Below are 24,073 nucleotides of genomic sequence, written 5' to 3'. Positions count from 1 at the left end.
AATATTTGGTTTAATATATCATTCGGTAGGAATAAAGATTATGCAAATTCTGATCGTAGTTTGATGTGTATATATTTACCTTTTTTATAAGTATATTTATTTTGATAAAAATCTTTTTCCTTCTTTTTATATATATATTAATAAGAATAGGACTAATGCTATACCAATTTCATACGCAGTATAAACACGGATACAGATAATCTATTTTCTTAATCGTTTGAAATTTTATGAAAACTGTTTTAAGAAAAAATGAGGTTGAATATTTATTGATTGATTATATCTAATTAGAATTGTTTTAATGCAGGTGTACTGCTATTTAGCGTAGTTTTAATTTACTTTCATCAGCCGGAGTCCGGATCTCAGCACGTACGGACATAGTTACGTAAACTGTGTAGATTTATACGTAGCTACGTAAATGGCGTAACTTCATGAACCTTGAACCGTCATATCTAATCCCCCGACGCTTGATCAATACGTCAGCGAGGGAGAGACTGGCGTCCCACGATGCAGGCTCCGGACTCCGTCACTATGAAATGTGAGTAACCCTATAAAAAGTGATGTTTGTTACATTTTGTCATGCTTGAAAAGGGCGCTGATATTAGTGCCGAAACGCGTTGCAAGACTTTTATATATGTTTATTATGTACAATTAAATATATTATATTATATACTGTGGAGAGTTGCTAGTTTCCTTTACTGGATCGCAAGACCCCGAAGAAAGAGCGCAGGAGGATTTTTCTATTTCAGTTTTATCTGCTTTCTTCCCCATTTGTGTGTTTGCAATACCCACTGGGGTTCTCCCTGCTGCTGCACCTCCTCGTTTGAGGATTTTTTGGGATCTTGCACAAAGGAACATCTTTAGTTTTACAGGCGACCGGGGATCATCGGTGCAAGCGGGTTAGTCTCCCGGAGGTGGAGATCCAGCTTCGCACCATGTGAGTAAAAAAACCCTTATTCTTGATTTCGGATTCCTGTGTGGTGGCGCAGATCTACGCTTTGTGAGCATCCAGAAAACAGTCAGATACCGAACAACACTGCGGATTTTGACTGGCAATGAGGCACGTACCCACAGCTGATGTCATACGACACGCGCTCCCCTCACCACCTGAGAAGGTTCCCCGCTGTCAGCGCTCCCTAGCTGACGGTTCTAAGCAGCCTTATCAGGTCAGATCACTACAGGTGGCTGAGACCTGGAAGCCGGGGCGCGGCGAGGGGAGCGCCGATAAGAGGGAAGCCTTCGGGGGCATCCAGCTGTCGGCACTGCCCATCACCGCCCCCCGCACTCCCCATCGCCGCCCCCGAAGGCGTCCCCACTGTCGGCGCTTCCCATCACCGCCCCCGAAGGCTTGCCCGCTGTCGGCGCACTGAAGCCTTCGGGAGCGGCGAGGGGCGCGCGGCGGGAAGCCTTCGGGGGCGCGCGGCGGGAAGCCTTCGGGGGGCGCGCGGCGGGAAGCCTTCGGGGGCGCGCGGCGGGAAGCCTTCGGGGGGGCGGCAGCGAGGGGCGCGCAGCAGGAAGCCTTCGGGGGGCGGCAGCGAGGGGTGCGCGGCAGGAAGCCTTCGGGGGGCGGCAGCGAGGGGCGTGCGGCGGGAAGCCTTCGGGGGGCGGGGGGTGGCGAGGGGGCGCGCGGTGGAAAGCCTTCGGGGGCGAGGGGTCGCGCGGTGGAAAGCCTTCGGGGGCGGCGGCGGCGAGGGGCGCGCACGGCGGGAAGCCTTCGGGGGGGGGGGCGGCGGGAACCCTCCGGGGGGGGGGGGGGGGCGGCGGCGAGGGGCGCGCACGGCGGGAAGCCTCCGGGTGTGGGGGTGGGGGCCAAGGGGCGCGCGCGGCGGGAAGCCTTCGGGGGAGGGGGGGGCGGCGAGGGGCGCGCACGGCGGGAAGCCTTCGGGGGAGGGAGGGGGGTCGGCGGCGAGCAGTCTTCGGGGGAGGGGGGAGGCAGCGAGGGGCGCGCGGTGGGAAGCCTTGGGGGGGGGGGTCGGCGGCGAGGGGCGCGCGGCGGGAAGCCTTCAGGGGGTCGGCGGCGATGGGGCGCACGGCGGGAAGCCTTCAGGGGGTCGGCGGCGATGGGGCGCACGGCGGGAAGCCTTCGGGGGGTCGCAACGAGGGGCGCGCGGCGGGAAGCCTTCGGGGGGCGGCAGCGAGGGGCGCGCGGCGGGAAGCCTTCGGGGGCGGGCAGCGAGGGGCGCGCGGCGGGAAGCCTTCGGGGGGCGGCAGCGAGGGGGCGCGCGGCGGGAAGCCTTCGGGGGGCGGCAGCGAGGGGGCGCGCGGCGGGAAGCCTTCGGGGGCGGCAGCGAGGGGGCGCGCGGCGGGAAGCCTTCGGGGGGCGGCAGCGAGGGGCGCGCGGCGGGAAGCCTTCGGGGGGCGGCAGCGAGGGGCGCGCGGCAGGAAGCCTTCGGGGGGGTCGGCGGCAAGGGGCGCGCGGCGGGAAGCCTTCGGGGGGTCGGCGGCAAGGGGCGCGCGGCGGGAAGCCTTCGGGGGGTCGGCGGCAAGGGTGCGCGCGGCGGGAAGCCTTCGGGGGGTCGGCGGCAAGGGGGCGCGCGGCGGGAAGCCTTCGGGGGGTCGGCGGCAAGGGCGCGCGCGGCGGGAAGCCTTCGGGGGGGGTCGGCGGCAAGGGGCGCGCGGCGGGAAGCCTTCGGGGGGTTGGCGGCAAGGGGGCGCGCGGCGGGAAGCCTTCGGGGGGGCGGCGGCAAGGGGGCGCGCGGCGGGAAGCCTTCGGGGGGTCGGCGGCAAGGGGCGCGCGGCGGGAAGCCTTCGGGGGGTCGGCGGCAAGGGGCGCGCGGCGGGAAGCCTTCGGTGGGGTCGGCGGCAAGGGGGCGCGCGGCGGGAAGCCTTCGGGGGGTCGGCGGCAAGGGGGCGCGCAGCGGGAAGCCTTCGGGGGGTCGGCGGCAAGGGGCGCGCGGCGGGAAGACTTCGGGGGGTCGGCGGCAAGGGGGCGCGCGGCGGGAAGCCTTCGGGGGGTCGGCGGCAAGGGGCGCGCGGCGGGAAGCCTTCGGGGGGGGGGGTGTTTTGGCTGCGAGGGGCGCGCGGCGGGAAGCCTTCGGGGGGGTCGGCGGCGAGGGGCGCGCGGCGGGAAGCCTTCGGGGGGGGGTGTCGGCGGCAAGGGGCGCACGGCGGGGAAGCCTTCGGGGGGGGGGGGGGGGGGTGTCGGCGGCAAGGGGCGCACGGCGGGAAGCCTTCGGGGGGGGGAGGCGGCGGCGGCGAGGGGCGCGCGGCGGAAAGCCTTCGGGGGGGTCGGCGGCAAGGGGCGCGCGGCGGGAAGCCTTCGGGGGGTCGGCGGCAAGGGGCGCGCGGCGGGAAGCCTTCGGGGGGTCGGGCGGCAAGGGGCGCGCGGCGGGAAGCCTTCGGGGGGTCGGCGGCAAGGGGCGCGCGGCGGGAAGCCTTCGGGGGGTCGGCGGCAAGGGGCGCGCGGCGGGAAGCCTTCGGGGGGGTCGGCGGCAAGGGGCGCGCGGCGAGAAGCCTTCGGGGGGGTCGGCGGCAAGGGGCGCGCGGCGGGAAGCCTTCGGGGGGTCGGCGGCAAGGGGCGCGTGGCGGGAAGACTTCGGGGGGTCGGCGGCAAGGGGCGCGCGGCGGGAAGCCTTCGGGGGGTCGGCGGCAAGGGGCGCGCGGCGGGAAGCCTTCGGGGGGGGGGGTGTTTTGGCTGCGAGGGGCGCGCGCGGCGGGAAGCCTTCGGGGGGGGTCGGCGGCGAGGGGCGCGCGGCGGGAAGCCTTCGGGGGGGGGTGTCGGCGGCAAGGGGCGCACGGCGGGAAGCCTTTGGGGGGGGGGGGGTGTCGGCGGCAAGGGGCGCACGGCGGGAAGCCTTCGGGGGGGGGAGGCGGCGGCGGCGAGGGGGCGCGCGGCGGAAAGCCTTCGGGGGGGGGGGGGGCCGCGAGGGGCGCGCGGCGGAAAAGCCTTCGGCGGGGGGGGCGGCGGCGAGGGGCGCGCGGCGGAAAGCCTTCGGGGGGGGGGGGGGGTGATAGGGGTCAATCATATTTTTAATAACCTAACTTAAGAAAGATAAGGAAACAGTGTAATAAATGTGACATTAGTTATTTGGTTATATAATGTTATGTATTATGGAAATGAGAAATATGTAAAACATTCCGGAAGTTGCTAGTAGAATTTGGATATAGAATCATATGTAAAAAGGTATATTCAAGCGTTTATTTGGATGATGACTTTAAAATACTAAATGTATGATTAATTAGATTTTATTCAGCTATCCTACAAGTCTGAACCCTTGACCAGGTACTGAATACTAAGTAGGTGGCTGAACCAGTTTTTATGTGTTTAACTAGAAACAATGCCCCCTCTTTTGATGTGCAAATTGTTGATGGACCTTGAAGATTACATTCTGATTTAGGAAGAAATGTAATTAACAATGTACTCAGACAGTATGGAGTCAATCTTTATTATCATATGTAACTGTTTGATGTTCACTTCAAACCGTTTTGCTGATACCTTTTTTTTAGAAGGCTTTTGATTTACAGCCATGTTGTAATCTGTTGGAATGTGGACTTGGTCAGCAAAAGTAGATTGAAACTAAGTATCAGGTAACATTTGGAAACGCCTTCTTTCCATCTTGCATAAAAACTAGCAAACATTCAAAAATAAACTAGAATTCATACTGATATCACTAGACTGTGTGTGTAGTGGCTTTTTATGGTTCTCATCTACGAGTACTCGATATAATATTTCCTCTTAATTTGGACTCAGGCAACATTCGCATTTGGCCTCCATTGACAGACCCCAACAGGGGGCGTCGGCGGCGAGGGGCGCGCGGTGGGAAGCCTTCGGGGAGGGGGGGGCAGCGAGGGGCTCGCGGCGGGAAGCCTTCGGGGGCGGCGGCGGGGGGCGGCGGGAGGGGCGGCGGCGAGGGGCGCGCGGCGGGAAGCCTTCGGGGGCGGCGGCGAGGGGCGCGCGGCGGGAAGCCTTCGGGGGGGGGGGGCGGTGAGGGGCGCGCGACCACCATACTAGGTGGTCTGTTCCCTGGATGCAGACGCTGCGGTATTTGCTCCTGGTCTCTGTAATTTATATAACAAAGGAGGTAAAATCATATGTCTCGATAAGCCCCGCCCCTGACCACACCCCTCCGTCCCCTGGAAAATCTGGTCACCTTAATGTTGCGTGCCGTCGGACTGATCCCGGGAACCCTGAGCTGGAGGCTGCGGGGAGCGGCTGCCCGGGGTCTCCTCATCCGTCCTCTCGCCGCTCCGCTGTTCGTTATGCGCCCGCTTCCTTGTACAATAAAGTTGCGCGGAGCCGCTGCTGACTAGGCGGGGCCAGCCGGCGGTCTCCATGGTGACGGCGGAAGTGGGGGGAAGTGTTTCCGGGTGAGAGCTGAGGGCGGCACGCTTATGGACGGCAGTAAGGTAAGATCCCCGCGGCGCGTGCCGGGCTCAGGGCAGAGGGGAACACGGGGGCCCACAGCCCCACCATGATAGTGCGGGAGCGCCCGGCCGTTGCCCTCCTTCACCGGCAGAGCAGTCTTACTGGCGGGTTGTCCGGTCTTCATGTAGTAGAGCTGCGGGATCTTCCCCCGAGGCTCCAGTGCTGATGCGCTGTAAACACCGAACTCTGGGCCGACAGCGCCGGCCCAAAGCATGAAAGCGGCATCAGAGCAAAGCGACTGCGTACCGCCGTGTCATGTACAGCGCGGGGTCAGCCGGTCACTGGCCATTGTAACATCGCAACTCCCCGGTAATGGTGGCAGCCGCTGCACTAACCCTGCTTGCTGGAGGAGGGGTATTCAAGCCCCATCACCAGCAAGAGATGCTCTGTCCGCATTGAGAGCTACATGGAAGCAGGGACCCCTCTGAACATAAGACCCAGCGCCTCTTCTTGGGGCAAATATTAACATGACGGGGTCTTATTTTCGGGTAAGCACGGTAACTGGCGGCTTCTTTGCACGATCCTGCTGTAACTTACCTGTGTGGGTTGTGGGGTTCCCAGACGCTTCTGGTGTATTCCCGGGACCATGCGGGGACTGGCACTACAGGATCCTGCCTGGCGGCTGGTAGAGCCCATGCTGCCCCCTGCTTGTCCCTTGTGCACATGAATTCCTCCAGACCCCCTGAACATCACTAGTTATACTACATACTGCCATAAGTCCGCCTTCACAATTTTACTCTGAGGAATATTTTTCTGAAAATGTTCCACAATTTTTAGCTACAGTTTCTCGCAGATCGGTGAACCTCCGACCATCTTTGCCTCTGAGAGACTCGGCCTCTCTATCATACTCCTCCTATACAGTCATGTGACTTAGTAGAGAAGTGACCCTCCAGCTGTTTCCACTAGGACCACTTACTCATCCAGCCTTTTGTTAATCCTGCCCCAACCTCTGTGTTGTGTTATGTGTATAATTTTTTAATGAAATGGAACAGTGTGTCCCTTCACCCCCCCCCCCCCCCCACCACCTCTGAAGTGTTCTGCTGGGAATTAAATACGGTGGGTGATATTCCAAATCTTTGCACTGTTTTCCTTTATGTTTTGCGCAGCGGCTCAACTGCTTTTGGGATTTGAGTTCTACAATCTCATAAAAAGCTGAACTTGTTTCTCTCCGTCTTTGTCCACAGATGGCGGCGCAGTTACAGGAGAGGCTGCAGGCCGAGGTCACCAAATACCAGCAGGTGCAGAAAGGTAAGGATCAGTCGCAGACCCCTCACCTAGAGGGACAGGGGGTTACAGAGGAGATTAAAGAGACACACAAATAATGATTAATAAGCCCTTGAAAGGCAGCGTCGTGGTCTCCCGTAAGTCTTGTTTTTGTTTACGGCACGGCTTCTGTTATTTTGTATATACAGCTCCTATGCAGAGCTGCGTGTCTCTATGGTAACAGACTACGTTCAGACCATGTGTAGTCGGAGCCTGCGCTCATGTTACTCCGCTCCCTCTCTTTCCTGCTGAATGTACATTTGCAAGGATGAAGTGGCAAGGAGGACGAGTGCAGAATCAGACTACAGAGTTGTGTACAGTCTGCAACCATGGAGACACACTGATCTTCATAAGAGCTGTACTCATCAAAACCTTTTTTTAGATGCAATTAAATATGGCTGTAAAGGAGGGCGAATCTATTAATCCTAGAGAACATATTTAGCTTTGCATCATCCTCTTTCTACAGATATCAGCAGTAGCATGTCCGCCCGACAGAAGCTGGAGGCGCAGCTAACCGAGAACAACATAGTGAAAGAGGTCAGCACAATGATCCCATGGCTCCTGGATGGGGGAGGGGACAGCTGATTTAAAGGGGGTTTCCTGTTTTGTATAAATAATGCTTAACCAACCGCTCCACCTTAATGGGCTAATGGCTTGGGTTTTGTGCCAGCAGGGTGTTAATTTACATGCCAGGTGTGATGGTGCTACCCGTTAGATCCCTTGCTGTGACAAACAACTGAATCAGTTCTCCATCTAGGGGACAAGCCCAGAACGTTGCACTCACTCTGAGCATTGTGCACCCAAATGTAGATGCACTCTTCTGTATTCAGGCCATTGCTAGGGAACCCAGTGATGCCAATACTGATGTCAGAGGGACTTGCTGTGCAGGAGGGTTTTGGAGACATGCAGAGAAGATGAGATCTGCAGTGTCTGGTATACACTTATCCTTATAGTACTTGGGAATGGCACATGATACAAAAAAAAATCTACAACAGTAGAGAAAAAGACAGAGATCCCACATCTTAACAAGCTACACTGATCCACTCTCTCCTCTGATGGTGGAGTCACTTTGTGCAAACATTACTACGGACCTTTTATACTGGATCACCAGAGTCCGAGCAATGAATCCTGTATTGATCCTGAGTTACATCCTGTATTATACTCCAGAGCTGCACTCACTATTCTGCTGGTGGAGTCAGGGGCGTAACTAAAGGCTCTGCCCCCCCCTATCTGTACCCGTACCCATACCTAAACCATGCTGCACAGAGGCATAACTTGAAGCTTCTGGGCCCCAATGCAAAACCTGTAACAGGGCCCCCAACTATAATGCTTTATTCATAGTACTGGGCTCCCTATATGGAGAACAGAGGCCTTATGGGCCCCCAAAGGCTCCTGGGCCTGGGTGCAACCGCATCCCCTATAGTTACGCCCCCTGGGTGGAGTTGCTGTGTACATAGATTACTTATCCTGTACTGATCCTGAGTTACATCCTGTATTATACTCCAGAGCTGCACTCTCTATTCTGCTGGTGAAGTCACTGTGTACATATATTACTTATCCTGTACTGACTGAGTTACATCCTGTATTATACTCCAGAGCTGCACTCACTATTCTGCTGGTTGTTATTGGCAAATGCTACCAACTGTGTTGACTCACACTACCTTAAAAGATTAGCTGAAAAATTTGGTGACTTTACATTTTCCAGAATATAAATACATCTCCTTCTTCTGGATCCACTTCTGACTTGGGTTCAAAAATGTGTTGTGTGATTCCAGCCACAGGGAGTTGCTAGATTACATGTCCCAGCGTCTAATGTCCGGCTATGTACTTGTAGAGCAGGACGGTGCCATGTAGCAGGGTACATCATTGTGTTAGGTGGGTGCTGCCCCCAACTGTGTGCTCTGGTTTCTTGTGTATCCAGAGGGCAGGGGGATCTGACGGCTGGCGCTACATCTCGTCGTATGAACATCACATGTGACGCCCCAGAGCCGTTAATGTTCTCTCCCGTCCAGTAATCCGAGTGCTCCTGTGTCCAGCCTCTCTAACCCATGAAGCAGCTCTGGAGATAGAAGATTGCTGCCCACCAGCTTGTATTACACTGTTGTACTCTTCCAGGAGCTGGCTCTGCTGGACGACAGTAATACCGTCTACAAACTGATCGGGCCCGTCCTGGTGAAACAAGATTTGGAAGAAGCGAAGTCCACGGTTGACAAGAGACTGCAGTATATAAACGGAGAAGTGTGAGTAGACTGTGTAATCTAATACTCAGAGATGAGTAAGAGGCTGTACTATTCAACTACATTGGAAGGTATAGCATTGGATTCTCGCAGGATCTGTTTAGCAATTTCACTTCTATGTCCAAAAATCTCCTCTGAGCAATATGTGTATCCATATACTACCAGAAGTGATCGGACCCCTGAGCAAGAATCGCATCGTATTTATTTCCATATGTTAATACTTAGTGGGGCTCCTTTGCCTCTAATGACATCAGATACTCTCCGTGGCATACATCCTACTAATGTCTGATACACTTCAGCTGGTATTTCCCTCCAGTCATCCTGCAAATGTCTGGCAAGTTCTCGCAAGATGCATCGGCCAGTCTACAGCAGTGCAAGGAGTGTCGTCATTGGACATTTGAGCAGCGAATGACACCACTCCGTTTTCCAGTCAGATGTCTGTCCCGGTGTGTGGAGGATCCTGAGGAACACCTTTGTGCCAACAGTTTAGTATGGTGAAGTTTCCGTTATGGTCTGGGGATGGCTTACATGGCACGGTCTCGGTCCGTTGGTTGCAGACGACAACGTGGCAATACTCTGGTCAGCAATACTTCCAACAACACAACGCACCTTGTCCCCAATCCAGTGCTGTTATGTTTGTGGATCTGGATGTTCCACGGCTGATCCCTACTGAACATCTGCTCAGACAATGTTCACATTTCCTATCTTCTTTTAAGATATTTTGCAAGATAAATGGAGGGGAAATACCAGAAGAAGTATATCAGATGTTAGTAGAAAGTATCCACGGAGAGTATCTGATGTCATTAGGGCTAAAGGAGCCCCACTAAGTAATAACATTGAAATAATACTGCTTGTGACTCTTATTCAGGTGGCCACTCACTTCTGGTAGGATAGTGTGTGTAACATATAATAATAATTTGATGTCCAGGACTGCACTATTGATAACCAATCATCCGGATAGCTCCTCATCAGTTGACCGGTGGGGCTCTTTCACGCGGTCATCAATAGTTTAGTCCCAGAAAACCGCTCTAGCCACTCCTGTCTTGCACTTGTACCACTCATCACTTTTCCCATTCCTTCCACTATAGAAAAAGATATGAAGCTTTGCTAAAAGACTTGGAGCAGCGATCGGAGCAGCAGCGCACATCCCTTACCAAACTGCAGCAAGAATACCAGCGGGCGCAGGGCAAGGTGGCCGTGAAGACATGAGATGCTTCTACCCACATCACTATTTATACACTGGAGGGACATGCCTCATTATCTGCTCCTGCTCACACTTGTCCTATTGCCGCTTATCACTAATGAGTCAATAAATGTATTATCACAATGCCATCTTGTGGATGTTTGGAAGCTATAACCACTGCTTGGCTCACAGGGCATGCTGGGATATGTAGTCTGCACACAAGTCAGTTGGTCTTTAAATATAATATCATAGATAAAACATAACATAGATACAAGAGTCCTGCAGAGGGTCAGCAGTACATAGTGTTTCATGATAGTGTATGGATGGTGGAGCAGCACTTTACATGCAGAACGGCGTCATGTCCAGAGCCCTCGGACACCTCGCTCCTGCAGCGTCGTTTCTCGTCAGCCAAAGAGTGTTACTGGTGTATCACCGGAATTAGAGTGTGCAATCGCCTCTCCGCACTTGGGGAGTAATGACCCCCAGAGTGATGGGAAATGTCCTTATGTAGCGTCAGTCCTACAAATGGGTACTAGAAGAGCGACTTTGCAAAGTCTCCAGCTTTGGCTTTCATCTTGGGGTAGGTGGCGTTGATGTGTGCCTTCAGGTGGTGCCGCGCTTCAGGCTGGGGGGACACGCTGGGAATATGTTGGGGACGCACCAGGAAGTCCAAGCTGGCGGCGCTCATGGCGTAGAAGACATTGGCGGTTCCTGGGATAACCAGCTCTGTGGGGGTTATAGATACAGAGGTTATACAGCTTGTGGCGTTATACGACGGGATGTTTCCTAATTTAACCTCAAAACGATGTTTATACAGTCAGGTAAGTGGAGGCCACACTGAATGGGAACCTGGCGCCAGTAAAAGCTGCCATCGTGGTGTAAAGAAGCACAACAAAAGCATTCCACACACATTTGAGTTTATACTAACTGGCTTTTTTTCGGTTCACATTTTTCCATTCTATTTAGCATGCCCATTATGCAACTCCGCCACCTTGAGTCAAAGAGGTGGGCTATCATTGCTCCGTGTCAGGACGTCACATAGGGACCCCGGCCTCCTGCCCCTCACTGCCACTGTGTGTGTGTGTGTGTGTGTGTGTGTGTGTGTGTGTGTGTGTGTGTGTGTGTGTGTGGACGGACAGCGGTCGTAGCGCTGAACTCTCATGCACGCGCCGCCTGCCCTTCCTGCCGCGTCTTCCAGTGCAGGACGGTTAGTGAGGCCAAGGGCTATAATATATACTAAATGAAGTTCAAACGTGGAATGCTGTTGTAATGCACTTTCATACTGTGGTGGCAGCTTTAATATGAATTTTTCTGGTGATGAGTTCACTTTAAAGGGGTCTCCCCATCAGACATGTAGCATAGTGACAGGATCCACCCCTGGGACCCCCCCTCTCCCTCTCGTCTGAAGTGTAATGTTTGGCTTTCTTCATTTCGTTTTCTGATAACCGCAGCTCTAGAAGTAGGCAATGTCATGGTGAGCGCCATCCACTCTGTGGACTTGCTGTACACCGTCGAGCTGTAACATTGAGATACAGAGAGCAAGCAGCATAGCCACTTCTTGCTAAAAACGTCAATGCATCCAAATGGATGCTCCTTTTATTGCTTCCAAGGATACATAGATAATGTGCATTATCTGTGTATTTGTGTATCCTTGGAAGCAATCAAGGAGCATCCATTTGGATGCATTGAAGTTTTTATCAAGATGTGGCTATGCTGCTTGCTCTCTGGATCTCATGAAGTTTCTCCTGGATCCTGGGAGTCAGTTCCTGCTTGCAAGCTTTGCATGCCATTTACACCTCACCCTAGCAGTGCTATATTTCTGGAGTGCTGCTGTACTATTCACATTGGATTCATCAGCTGTAACATTAAGACCACCTGCCTCATACTATGTCTGACCCCATAATGCCACCAGAGCAGCTCTTGCCCATTGTGGGTCATGTTCCATTAGTATGTGCTTTTGGTTGTGGACGAGGGTCAGCATGGACACTCTGGTCCGTGGCTACACAATCCCATACACAGCAGCTCTGCCACCCTGCGTGATTTGACTTTGCAGCTGCCTGTACTCCAGTAAGTGTTCTGTGGGGTCTTTGCGCTCCACCCATCAGTGAGGCCGGAGTGCCTATTGCACTGTCACTGGTTCAGCAGTTGTCCTTCCTTGGAGCACTGTTGGTAGGTACTAACCATGACATACCAGGACACCCCACAAGACCGGCCATTCTGGGGCTGGTTCTGACCCAGTCGTCTATACATCACAATGTGGCTCTTGTCAGTATTTCGCAGATCCTCCTATTCGCCCATTTTTATTTTTCTTGTTTTCAGCCCATCGCCTTCAAGAACTGGCTGCTTACTTGCTACCTACCTAATATACAACCCCCCCCCCCCCCCTCCCAATACCGACGGCACCACTGTCACCAGATTATCTCTTTCCCTTCACCTGTCAGTGGTCTTAACGTTTCAAGTGATCAGCAGTGTGATGTCGCTGGCGGTTGACCCCTGGTGGTATACTTGCACTGGGGCCTGGAGCTTCTTCATAGCGTAAAGCATTTTGCAGGATCTCACCTTTATTCCCAGGCAACAACTGAACGAGTTCCTGTGGCCCCTGTGAGCACATGTGATGCTTCTGGATGATCCTGTCAATCACGGTGGGAGTTTTCTCCTGACTGTTGATCTAAAAAGACAAAATGACAGTTTATAGGTGGTATTATAGGAGACCTAGTGGTGACGGTGTTGCCGAAGACCCTACACCCAATAACATAGTATGTTAGGCTGAAAAATACATGTCCATCCAGTTCAGCCCATTAGCCCCTTCCCCCACCCAATGTTGATCCAGAGGATGGAAAGAAAAAAAAAAAAAACCCCTAATGAGTAAGAAGCCCAGTGATGATGATGTGACAGAAGAGCCTGCGCCCAGTGATGGCGGTGTGACAGAAGAGCCTGCGCCCAGTGATGGCGGTGTGACAGAAGAGCCTGCGCCCAGTGATGACAATGTGACAGAAGAGCCTGCGCCCAGTGATGACAATGTGACAGAAAAGCCTGCGCCCAGTGATGACAATGTGACAGAAGAGCCTGCGCCCAGTGATGGCGGTGTGACAGAAGAGCTTGCGCCCAGTGATGACAATGTGACAGAAGAGCTTGCGCCCAGTGATGGCGGTGTGACAGAAAAGCTTGCGCCCAGTGATGATGATGTGACAGAAGAGCCTGCGCCCAGTGATGACAATGTGACAGAAGAGCCTGCGCCCAGTGATGACAATGTGACAGAAGAGCCTGCGCCCAGTGATGACAATGTGACAGAAGAGCCTGCGCCCAGTGATGACAATGTGACAGAAGAGCCTGCGCCCAGTGATGGTGGTGTGGCAGAAGAGCTTGCGCCCAGTGATGACAATGTGACAGAAGAGCTTGCGCCCAGTGATGGCGGTGTGACAGAAAAGCTTGCGCCCAGTGATGATGATGTGACAGAAGAGCTTGCGCCCAGTAATGACAATGTGACAGAAAAGCCTGCGCCCAGTGATGACAATGTGACAGAAGAGCTAGCGCCCAGTTATGACAATGTGACAGAAAAGCCTGCACCCAGTGATGACAATGTGACAGAAGAGCCTGCGCCCAGTGATGGCGGTGTGACAGAAGAGCTTGCGCCCAGTGATGATGATGTGACAGAAAAGCCTGCGCCCAGTGATGACGATGTGACAGAAAAGCCTGCGCCCAGTGATGACAATGTGACAGAAGAGCCTGCGCCCAGTGATGACAATGTGACAGAAGAGCCTGCGCTCAGTGATGGCGGTGTGACAGAAGAGCCTGCGCTCAGTGATGGCGGTGTGACAGAAGAGCCTGCGCTCAGTGATGACGGTGTGACAGAAGAGCCTGCGCTCAGTGATGACGGTGTGACAGAAGAGCCTGCGCATAGTGATGACGATGTGACAGAAGAGCCTGCGCTCAGTGATGGCGGTGTGACAGAAGAGCCTGCGCTCAGTGATGATGGTGTGACAGAAGAGCCTGCGCCCAGTGATGATGGTGTGACAGAAAAAACTGCGCTCAGTGATGACGATGTGACAGAAGAGCTTGCGCCCAGTGATGGCGGTGTGACAGAAGAGCCTGCGCTCAGTGATGGCGGTGTGACAGAAGAGCCTGCGCCCAGTGATGACAATGTGACAGAAAAGCCTGCGCCCAGTGATGACAATGTGACAGAAGAGCCTGCGCCCAGTGATGGCGGTGTGACAGAAGAGCTTGCGCCCAGTGATGACAATGTGACAGAAGAGCTTGCGCCCAGTGATGGCGGTGTGACAGAAAAGCTTGCGCCCAGTGATGATGATGTGACAGAAGAGCCTGCGCCCAGTGATGACAATGTGACAGAAGAGCCTGCGCCCAGTGATGACAATGTGACAGAAGAGCCTGCGCCCAGTGATGACAATGTGACAGAAGAGCCTGCGCCCAGTGATGGTGGTGTGGCAGAAGAGCTTGCGCCCAGTGATGACAATGTGACAGAAGAGCTTGCGCCCAGTGATGGCGGTGTGACAGAAAAGCTTGCGCCCAGTGATGATGATGTGACAGAAGAGCTTGCGCCCAGTGATGACAATGTGACAGAAAAGCCTGCGCCCAGTGATGACAATGTGACAGAAGAGCTAGCGCCCAGTTATGACAATGTGACAGAAAAGCCTGCACCCAGTGATGACAATGTGACAGAAGAGCCTGCGCCCAGTGATGGCGGTGTGACAGAAGAGCTTGCGCCCAGTGATGATGATGTGACAGAAAAGCCTGCGCCCAGTGATGACGATGTGACAGAAAAGCCTGCGCCCAGTGATGACAATGTGACAGAAGAGCCTGCGCCCAGTGATGACAATGTGACAGAAGAGCCTGCGCTCAGTGATGGCGGTGTGACAGAAGAGCCTGCGCTCAGTGATGGCGGTGTGACAGAAGAGCCTGCGCTCAGTGATGACGGTGTGACAGAAGAGCCTGCGCTCAGTGATGACGGTGTGACAGAAGAGCCTGCGCATAGTGATGACGATGTGACAGAAGAGCCTGCGCTCAGTGATGGCGGTGTGACAGAAGAGCCTGCGCTCAGTGATGATGGTGTGACAGAAGAGCCTGCGCCCAGTGATGATGGTGTGACAGAAAAAACTGCGCTCAGTGATGACGATGTGACAGAAGAGCTTGCGCCCAGTGATGGCGGTGTGACAGAAGAGCCTGCGCTCAGTGATGGCGGTGTGACAGAAGAGCCTGCGCTCAGTGATGGCGGTGTGACAGAAGAGTCTGCGCTCAGTGATGACGATGTCACAGAAGAGCCTGCGCCCAGTGATGGCGGTGTGACAGAAGAGCCTGCGCCCAGTGATGATGGTGTGACAGAAGAGTCTGCGCCCACTGATGATGATATGATAGAAGACACTGCACTCTATTTTTGTCTTCTCACCCGCACGCTCTTATACACACTGGTTTCCTCTGCTGGCTCTACGCGGGCACGGATTATGCGGAAGTCAGCAGCGGGGTCAGGAAATGGTCCCGGCTCGGTGATGCTCTCGGCAGACGTGCTGTGCTGCACTGTCATATTCAGGGGACTGCCGCAGGATGCGGAGCGTCTGTGTTTCTGCACCTTGACCGCCGGGCTCAGGAAACCTTTGTGCGCTGGTTTGGGAGAGCTTTGTAGGTCCAGTGCTGGAACCGAAGGGCTTTTCTGTTGCTATTAGTGAGGACAGGTGAGTCATTCACTAAAATATATATTTAATGCAACACAATTATAAACTTTTCCCAGAGGGAAAGGAAAGCCCTTTGCTCTGAGGTGATATTGCAAAAAGTGGCGTACATCTAATGACAGATGTCCATACCTCAGTCAGGCCAGGCATCAGCAGCCGCTCACAGGGGCTATCCCAGGAAACCAGGTGCATGCTGGGTCCAAAAGGTGCAGCAATGGAGGCCAAAAGGCTGAATACAGAAAACCAGAAGATGAATGTCGTGTTCCTGGGCCACCATTTATGTGTGAGTGAGTCACTGGATTTCTACTCACTCTGTGCAGTGTGTGATGATCACGGTAGGCTTCACCGCTGCTGTTACAGTTGGGTCCTGGTTTGACTCAATGTCACATGACAGTCGGTAACTGCAAAAAATGAGAAATCCACTACATAATTGCCACCTTGTTTCTACCACTAGGTGTCCCCTTAGCACATTTATTGGTATAGGGACAAAAAGAATGACCCTCCGGACGTGTCCCCTTTATGTTCAAAAGGATTTTATTATTTCATATGAAAATTACAGTATACTTTAAAGAATACCAAATACTGAGCAGTATAATACAGCAGGAAGGTCTTGTTACACAATTATTATTTGAGTCAATGTCCTCCTTTGTTATAACAGTTACTTCACTTTCCTAGATATATATAGAATAAGCCTTTCAACTGTATTTTGTTGGCCCGCCCCTTTCTGAGCCCCCACCCATTGGGCCCGCCTCTTACAGAGTCGGTGGGACTTCTCCGTCTGTGCTCCCCAAGCACCCACTGTTCTATCTAACCAAACTTTTAGTTTTGGAAATATATGAAAGATTATGTTATAAGCTTAATTAAGCAAATCAAATAAAGTGATAGAAAAGAGATAGGGGAGAAAAAAAGGGTGTCAAAGGGACAAATAAGGAGGGAAAGGGTACCCTGGTATTCTAGGTCGATTTCATTTAAGGAGGTTAAATTTCTGTATAAAGCCCCACATTTTATCTCTCACTAGACCGTGCTGCTCCTCAACCATTTGGCGAAAGAAGAGAGGCTCAAAACTCTGCCCTGACGGCCCATCTAGCGTAAAATTTCAAGTGATCTGTTTCTGGATCACTATACCAGAGTTCCTCCATGTAATACAGGGAATTCGTTGCTTCCAATCAGACTGTTCTTGGTATCGCGACACTGCCTCCTGTACCTAGGGATGATCTCACATTGTCGTAATGAGGTTCCGGCGCGTTGAGAGATTGGGCCAGGAGGGATGGAAAGGAGAGCAAGCTCCGGCGTGGAGTGAGGACAGCCTGGACCCATCCTGCCACAGAGGGGCTATGAGAGGACAGCACATGTCCTTTTGAACCACTTAAAAGGGTTTTGTCATTAAAACAAAACCCCATCCCCCAGCTGGGCCCTGCCTAAAATAACAAACCAGGGTATACTCCCCTCCTGTGGGTCCCCGGGATGCAGCTGGCGCTGGCATCGGTGGTGACTTCCAGGTAGATGGGTTGGGCAGAAGCACGTGATCACTGTGGTCATTCAGAGCCTGTAGCATCATGTCCCCAAACTCCTGGCATCATGGCGGTCAGGATATGAAAGCTGATGCCAGGAGTGCTGACAGTGATTGGGTGTAGCAGTCACTAGCTTCTGCCCAGCCCATCTACCCGGGAGTTGTCACCAATGCCAGCGCCAGCGCCAGCTGTCAGCTGCGTCCCGGACCGCAGGAGAGGTGAGTACACCCTGGTTTGTTATTTTAGGCAGTGCCCAGCTGGGGGACGGGGTACTAATGACAAAACCCTTTTAAAGACCGGAGTGTTTTGGTCCTAAAGATTTAGATACGTTTTAGCGATTTTTATGCATATGGTGGTTTTATGGTCCAATTTGTTTTCTTGGGCTGACACAATATTCTTACTGCGTTTTTTTTCTTGACATGTAGGGTTATATTTTAATACCGCACTCCACTGAAATTTTTTGTTTTCTGGTAATGTGTGTCAGGCTCACAGATTTTGGCCATATAATGCGAGCAGAGTCACTAGAAAAATCTATAATGCTTGGACAGATCAGTGGCGAAAGAAGACCAGGCGCCAAAGAGCACGATGGCCGATACTGTCAGAGCCGATACTGGCATGGATATCACATAACTGGAAGAAACAAAAGCAGAGGAAGCTCGTCTGTAGGGTCACTGGTCACTGAGGGTCGTGTACAAAGGAAAAATAAATAAATGAATAAAATATATATATAATCACTTTTTTTTCAATTTATAGTACTTTATTTTTAAAGTTACTATGCTTATGCTAAAATATGGTGCAGGAATGGGTTCACCATTTAGCTTCAAACGTTTTGCTCTATCATCTGCATAGTCGCGGAGTACAGGGTGGCTGTGGCGACCGGGGGGGGGGGGGGGGGGGTCACTTTCTTTTTTTATTAGTATATTTTGATTTTAATCTGTAATTTTTTTACACTTATTTTCATAACTTTTTTTAACATCTATGTCCCCCACGACGTCATACAAGACCTCTTGGGGTCATTCACATTCAGTGTGAGAGCCATTCTGGGGTCTGCTGAGACCCTATAACGCTGACATGTTGGGGGCGACCAGCAATCACGTGATCGCTGGGTCCCATAAAAAAGACGGCACTGTTGCTTTTATGTAGCCTGTAAAAAACGCTTTTGTCTTCTAGATTGCAGGAGCTTTAATGCCGCATCATATTTTTACTACTGTGCAAGAACAAAGTCCAGGACCCGGAGCCGTATATTCACGGAGCCTGGTCCTTAACGGGTTAACACAAGTTAGAGTCTGCATGATCAACAGACCACATTTGGATGGGTGATGGATCGCTGGTATTATTTACCTCTCATCCTCGCTGATCAGACGCAGTTTCTGGAACCAGCCAACAAAGTGCGGATCTGAAGTGAAGCGATAGCCCAGGCACACGGTCTGCAGGATACGGATCTGGGAAAGGGACTCAAACTCCTGAACATGTACAGAAAAGAAGAGAGGAAACATTACTGGAAGCGTGGGGGGTTCATATATTTAAAATTGGCGCACAGACCAGCAGCCTGTGTTTGTTTCATTGTCTTATCTTCACACACAGGAGGAGATCTGACATCCACCTGCCCAACAAGTGGCGCAACCGTTCTGCACTCGAAAAGTTTTTATCTGCTACGTGAGCTGATTTTTTATTCTTTGCAAATCCATCGGCGATCTAGACAGCAGCAGCTGGTACTCTGTGGCCAGTACCCTGCGGCCGGTACTCTGAATGGGGCTTACTTACACCGGCGTTTCACAATGGTCGGAGACCCCTTTAGTCTGTATGATGTCAGAGGTCGCTCATTTACTCGTGCAGCGTGATTATACAGGCAGATAAATCGTTTGGTTGGTCATATTCGCTGGATGAGCGGGATCGGCAAACGAGCCAACAACGATTATTATACGCGCATGAAATGAACAATAGGCAAACAAATTACCGTTCGTTATGTGATGGTCGGCCGCGTTCACACTGAACGATTAGCATTCAAATTCAACAATAATTGTTCCGTCTAAACACACCTTTTGTAATCCGCGCGCGGCTAAGACGTATGAGTCTCTCAAAACATTTGTCTCGTCCGTGCAGCAGATGCAACCTATGCAAGCGGGAGCAAGTTTATGCCAGTTTCTGGCACAGATCATAATAAATCTGATAGGCTCTGCCCATTTTTTGAAAAGGTGGCGAGGTGTGGCATAAATAACTGAAAAGTAGCATTTTTGACGTGCACCAAAATTTGGACAGGAAAAGTCTGGCATGCAGGTTAGCTTGAGGGACCTTTCACATGGACGGAATTACACTTCAGCCATGGAACTCCACGCCACAATCTGCAGGCCTCACTGCGGTTTTTGATGCGGAATTGCCGTTTAGCCATTTTCAATTCCACATCAAAATTCACAGATAGCCTGCAGATATTGGGGCAGAAATTACCATTGCGGTGCGCTCTGTTCCGTGTGAGAGGATCCTAAATGGGTCCCAATGACCTAAGACTGCGGTACAATCTGGAGCAGGAAAGTCATACAGCAATCTCGCTGGCATACAGGAATTCACTAATGTGTTCTGCCCTGCAACTTCACGGGGTATTGGGGCCCCTTCACATGGCTGATATTCCCGCCCGCGTGTTGCCCATGTATTCCATGGACAGTTCTCAGAACCGTTAGGGCTAATCAGGATATCCATATGGACAGTGGTCGGAGTGTAAAAACTCACAGCGTATCCTACCATGGTCTGCATCATGCAATGTGCACACGCTCGGGGGTCGGAGCACACAGACCTTCCATGTGAGTTGCACTCGGCTGCCTGATTACATCCTCACGCTCCATTCCCACGGGGCAGTTCAGTTGCAATTAAAACCCCACCAAAAAGCGCATCAGTAAAACCTTGTGTGTTTTTGCCAGAGTTCTAGTAAAATGTGGCAAAAAATGCACACAATTCTAAAAATGCACTTTTTGGTGCCGTTTTAATTAAATGCCCCTGTCAATGGATCGCATATTGTAAGATAGCTGCAGAACGTGTCCAGTACAATGGGAGTGAATGTGTAACAAAGGACAAGATCTGCAGGAGAAGACGGGCATGCCGTGGATTTCATTCATGCAACGAATAAATTCCCCAGTGAAAATGTGCGCAAATGTCAGCATGATAATCCACAGGCAAATCTGGCAGATGCAACTTGTTTGCAACTGTGTAACACGGCTAACCCCATGAAGACATGAACAGGCAAGGGGTAATAGGCTGAAATCCACAGTAGGCAACCAAACCAACTCTCGAGCCCACTCCATACATGTACGGCGGGTGTCCTGAAGGCGCTCAACAAGCGCTGATTGTCTTACTATATTATGCATCGGCACCCGGTCTGTAAAAGCCCCTTAGGCTGCGCACTCACCTTCCTGCGCTTCTCAAAGTTCAGGTATCCATTCTGAAAACAAGCAGAGTCTGCATTAGAAAACCATGAAGCTACATCCCATCACAGAGTAAACCAAGAGGCCTGCGTTCCAAGGGCGCGCCGCAAATAATCAGCGCACACCGCGACAAAAGATCATGTATCGTATAATACCCCTAAATTGTTATCCTAAGATTCAAACAAGAAGATTCACCTCCAGCTGATCGCGGATGGCAGAGTCCAGCATGACGAGGTCCGTGAGGAAGACGCCGAGGTACGGGATGACCCCCTGTGACAGAGGAAAACGACAAGATCGCAAGATTTTACTCAGGAGCAATAAAAAGGGATGTGAATGAGACAAACAGTATTCATGGAGGACTTGTGTTCAAGGCTGCATCTTATTGTGGTCAAAAGGGGTGGTCACCAGCCCGCCGCAGTCACCATCACCAGCCCGCCGCAGTCACCATCTCCAGTCACCATCACCAGGCCCGCTGTGGTCACCATCTCCAGTCACTATCACCAGCCCGCCGCAGTTACCATCACTGGCCCACCGCAGTCACCTTCACCGCAACACTGCGATCACCATCACCAGCCCACCGCGGTCACCACCATCGGTAAAACACCAGTCAAGATGAATGTGCCCCATTGTGCTTGTGTGGATATGTTGAAAGAGCATAAATTAGCCACATACAATGAGATAGACCCCAACAGTCAGACTGGCCCACCAGGTTACTAGGCGATGCCCCAATAATCCAGCAGAAAACAAGCCCATTTGGAGCCGGTTACTCACCAGTAGGCTCTATTCCTTAATGGATAATTAACACAAATCCTATTAGACCTTATTAATGATACATACAATGATGATAGATTGCATGCAATTAAAAGTAGACATGTAAATGTTCTGTACAGATGGAGAGGGCACCCCGAGAATCATCCTTCTCATGGACCCAAGAAAGCTGGTCCAAGACTGCCACCAGCTCCGGTCCGACACCGCCGCGAGCTCCGGCCTGATACTGCTGCGAGCTCCGGCCCGACACCACTCGTGCTCCGGTCCGTTATCGCCGCCAGTTCCGGCCCGACACTGCCGCCCGCTCCGGCCCGACACAGCCGCCTGCTCCGGCCCCACACCGCCGCCTGCTTCGGGCCGACACCACCGCCTGCTCCAGCCCGACACCGCCGCCTGCTCCGGCCCGACTCATCTCAGGAAATGAGTAAGATGTCATAATCGTAAAGACAATTTCCAGCTAGAAACTCTTGCGATATCTTGGTGACTCTGACCATCAGATCACTCAGTGCCCTGTGTGTACGGCCCGGTGGAGTCTCTACAGTGCAGAAGTGCCTCTTACCGTAGCTCGCACGTCTCTGGAGCGCGGGGAGTGTTTCTTGGAGGTTACATCAGAAGTGTCCTGGGACTAAACAAGAGGTAGCGTTATACAAGGAGGTAGCAGAAGACGGCAAGAGGATCGGGGGCGAGCACTCACCTGGAACAGCAACTCCCTCATGCGGGCGTAATTGTCCTTCTCAGAAAACACCTCGCTCATCTCCTGGTAACTGCGCTGGATTTCCCTGTGTGACACAACAACGGTCACTATCTCACGTGCCTACCTCTACAGTGACAATGGCGACACACCTATGCCCAGTTAGAGGATGCCATGGTGCCCCTTTACCTGGATGCCTCTGCCCACACTCTCTTCAGGCGGTGCACAGACGTACTCTGCAGGGCCGATAGAATAGCGTAGACGGACGAGAAGTTCCTGAGGTTCCAGCACTCCTAAAGAAAGGACATTGGGTCATTTACAGGAAGGGTTTCCAGGATGAAGAGCCGATGAAGTACTATAAGAGGCTCGGACTTAGACTTTCAGTACTGGAAACCTATGGCACAACATTGTAAGCAATGTGCCAGGGCCGGTGTGATTTACCTATGACCATCCGACAATCCAGAATATCTGTATATTATACAATCTCCTCTCACCTCAGCCACTTTCACCCATTTCTCAATGACCCGAGCCCTTTGTTGTGGCTTTAGCTGTGGGTCTTGAACACACGATGATGTCACGGCTCCCGACAAGCGGTTAAAGTGGCGGACGGTCTCTCTGACAGAGTGACATCGGTCACTCTGTTCTCCTCCTCTATCCCGTCGAGACCACACAGACCCCAGGCACTCGTATGGGACGACTCTTAAGAAGAGAGACTGCAAGAAAAAGAGTGACAAGCATATACATGAGAAGTAAGAGTATAAGGCCTCATGTCCACTAGCTAAATGGAATTGCGGATTTTGCCCATAGGGAATCATTGGCCATCCGCGGTCCATTAAATTGATTTTTGCACCCACGGATGGCATTTTAAAAGAATTGCGTTTTTCCTGCGCGGTAGAAAAAACGCGGCATGCTTCATTTTGCCGCGGATTCCGCGCAGATCGGCAACATTGCTATTACATTGATAGCAATGTGTGCGGATATCTGCATGCAAAAAAATACCATTTAAAGCAAATACGTTCGGAATCCGCAGATTCTGCACGGATTGTATTTTTCGAGTGGACATGAGGCCTTAGGGTGGGTGCAGACACATGGCATCTGCTGGAGTGAGGCAATGGACACCTTAGAGGGGCGTATTCTGCATGCATTCTTGGCTAATAATCTTTTTTTTTTAAATAGAGTTTAATTTAAAAAATGCACCATTTGTCTTCTGCAGTCTTCTGCCATATCATTGTGTATATAGAAACTGCAGTCTAAGTCTGCATAGGAGGTCTATAAGTGAGGCCAGACTGAAGGCCTCACTTTTAATCAGCTAATTTATGACTATCTCTCTTCTTCACTTTTAATCAGCTAATTTATGACTATCTTTCTTGCGCCGCGATGTGAGAGTTTTCTCGTGCTCTTGCAGCGCAAGAAAGAAAATATCGCCAGTGGGTGGGAGCCCTCTAAAGATAAACTTTGTTGTCGTCATAAATCAGCTGAGAAAAAGTTGCGGAAGAGAGAGCAGAGGAAAACCAAGCTGTCCCTCCAGCACACTGATGGATGTCCTATTGAAACTGCAGTATCTGTATACAGCGATATGTAGAAGCTGCAGAAGGCAAACAGTGCAATTTTTAAAAATTAAACCCTACTGCAAAACTGATTGTCAGTCAAAAATACATGCATTTATATATAAAAAAAAATTACACAATGCGAGAGTGAGTGAAAACACAGAATTATAAAACCAGTGATTTTCAATGGTTTCATTTCCATTTGCGCTAAAAAAAAAATAGCAGGATGTCCCATTTTTCTGCGTTTAGCTTTTTTTTAACCTCCCAAGTTTGCATGTTTTTTTTCCTTTTTATCTCATTGCAAAGCACGAACCTGCGATTTTCGTGAGATGCGTTTTTAATATTAGAAAGTCTTATTACTTATCATGTTAGAAAAATCATGGCAAAATCACAAGTGGCAACAATGTTTTTGCAAGA

General features: G+C 52.0%; 3 protein-coding genes across 6 annotated transcripts in view; 1 reads left to right on the top strand and 2 right to left on the bottom strand.

Moving 5' to 3' along the window:
- The window catches only part of B3GALT4 (beta-1,3-galactosyltransferase 4), a 20,507-nt gene extending 15,275 nt beyond the window's left edge, over window positions 1-5,232 (bottom strand). For both annotated transcript variants that reach the window (XM_066581311.1, XM_066581310.1), the window contains exon 1: window positions 5,088-5,232. The gene's annotated coding sequence lies outside the window, so the exon portion shown is untranslated. The remainder of the gene's footprint in view (window positions 1-5,087) is intronic.
- Window positions 5,233-5,248: 16 nt separating this feature from the next.
- On the top strand, window positions 5,249-10,189 carry PFDN6 (prefoldin subunit 6). Its single transcript, XM_066581312.1, has 5 exons — window positions 5,249-5,343; window positions 6,547-6,610; window positions 7,092-7,162; window positions 8,741-8,865; window positions 9,951-10,189. Exons 1-5 carry the CDS (start codon window positions 5,329-5,331, stop codon window positions 10,069-10,071), a joined length of 396 nt encoding a protein of 131 aa, XP_066437409.1. The 5' UTR covers window positions 5,249-5,328; the 3' UTR covers window positions 10,072-10,189.
- Window positions 10,190-10,268: 79 nt separating this feature from the next.
- Window positions 10,269-24,073, bottom strand: part of RGL2 (ral guanine nucleotide dissociation stimulator like 2) — a 63,266-nt gene continuing 49,461 nt past the window's right edge. For all 3 annotated transcript variants that reach the window (XM_066581307.1, XM_066581308.1, XM_066581309.1), the window contains 12 exons: window positions 22,604-22,822; window positions 22,299-22,402; window positions 22,113-22,197; window positions 21,978-22,043; window positions 20,846-20,920; window positions 20,635-20,667; window positions 18,579-18,700; window positions 16,038-16,127; window positions 15,859-15,955; window positions 15,447-15,713; window positions 12,605-12,713; window positions 10,269-10,771 (listed from right to left, as the gene is read on the bottom strand). In XM_066581307.1, coding sequence (XP_066437404.1) covers window positions 10,578-10,771; window positions 12,605-12,713; window positions 15,447-15,713; window positions 15,859-15,955; window positions 16,038-16,127; window positions 18,579-18,700; window positions 20,635-20,667; window positions 20,846-20,920; window positions 21,978-22,043; window positions 22,113-22,197; window positions 22,299-22,402; window positions 22,604-22,822 — 1,461 coding nt within the window. In that variant the 3' untranslated portion in view covers window positions 10,269-10,577. The remainder of the gene's footprint in view (window positions 10,772-12,604; window positions 12,714-15,446; window positions 15,714-15,858; window positions 15,956-16,037; window positions 16,128-18,578; window positions 18,701-20,634; window positions 20,668-20,845; window positions 20,921-21,977; window positions 22,044-22,112; window positions 22,198-22,298; window positions 22,403-22,603; window positions 22,823-24,073) is intronic.

The sequence above is a fragment of the Eleutherodactylus coqui genome, chromosome 10, assembly GCF_035609145.1.
Source record: "Eleutherodactylus coqui strain aEleCoq1 chromosome 10, aEleCoq1.hap1, whole genome shotgun sequence".
Classification (NCBI taxonomy): Eukaryota; Metazoa; Chordata; class Amphibia; order Anura; family Eleutherodactylidae; genus Eleutherodactylus; species Eleutherodactylus coqui.
This window is presented reverse-complemented; position numbering and strand designations above follow the sequence as displayed.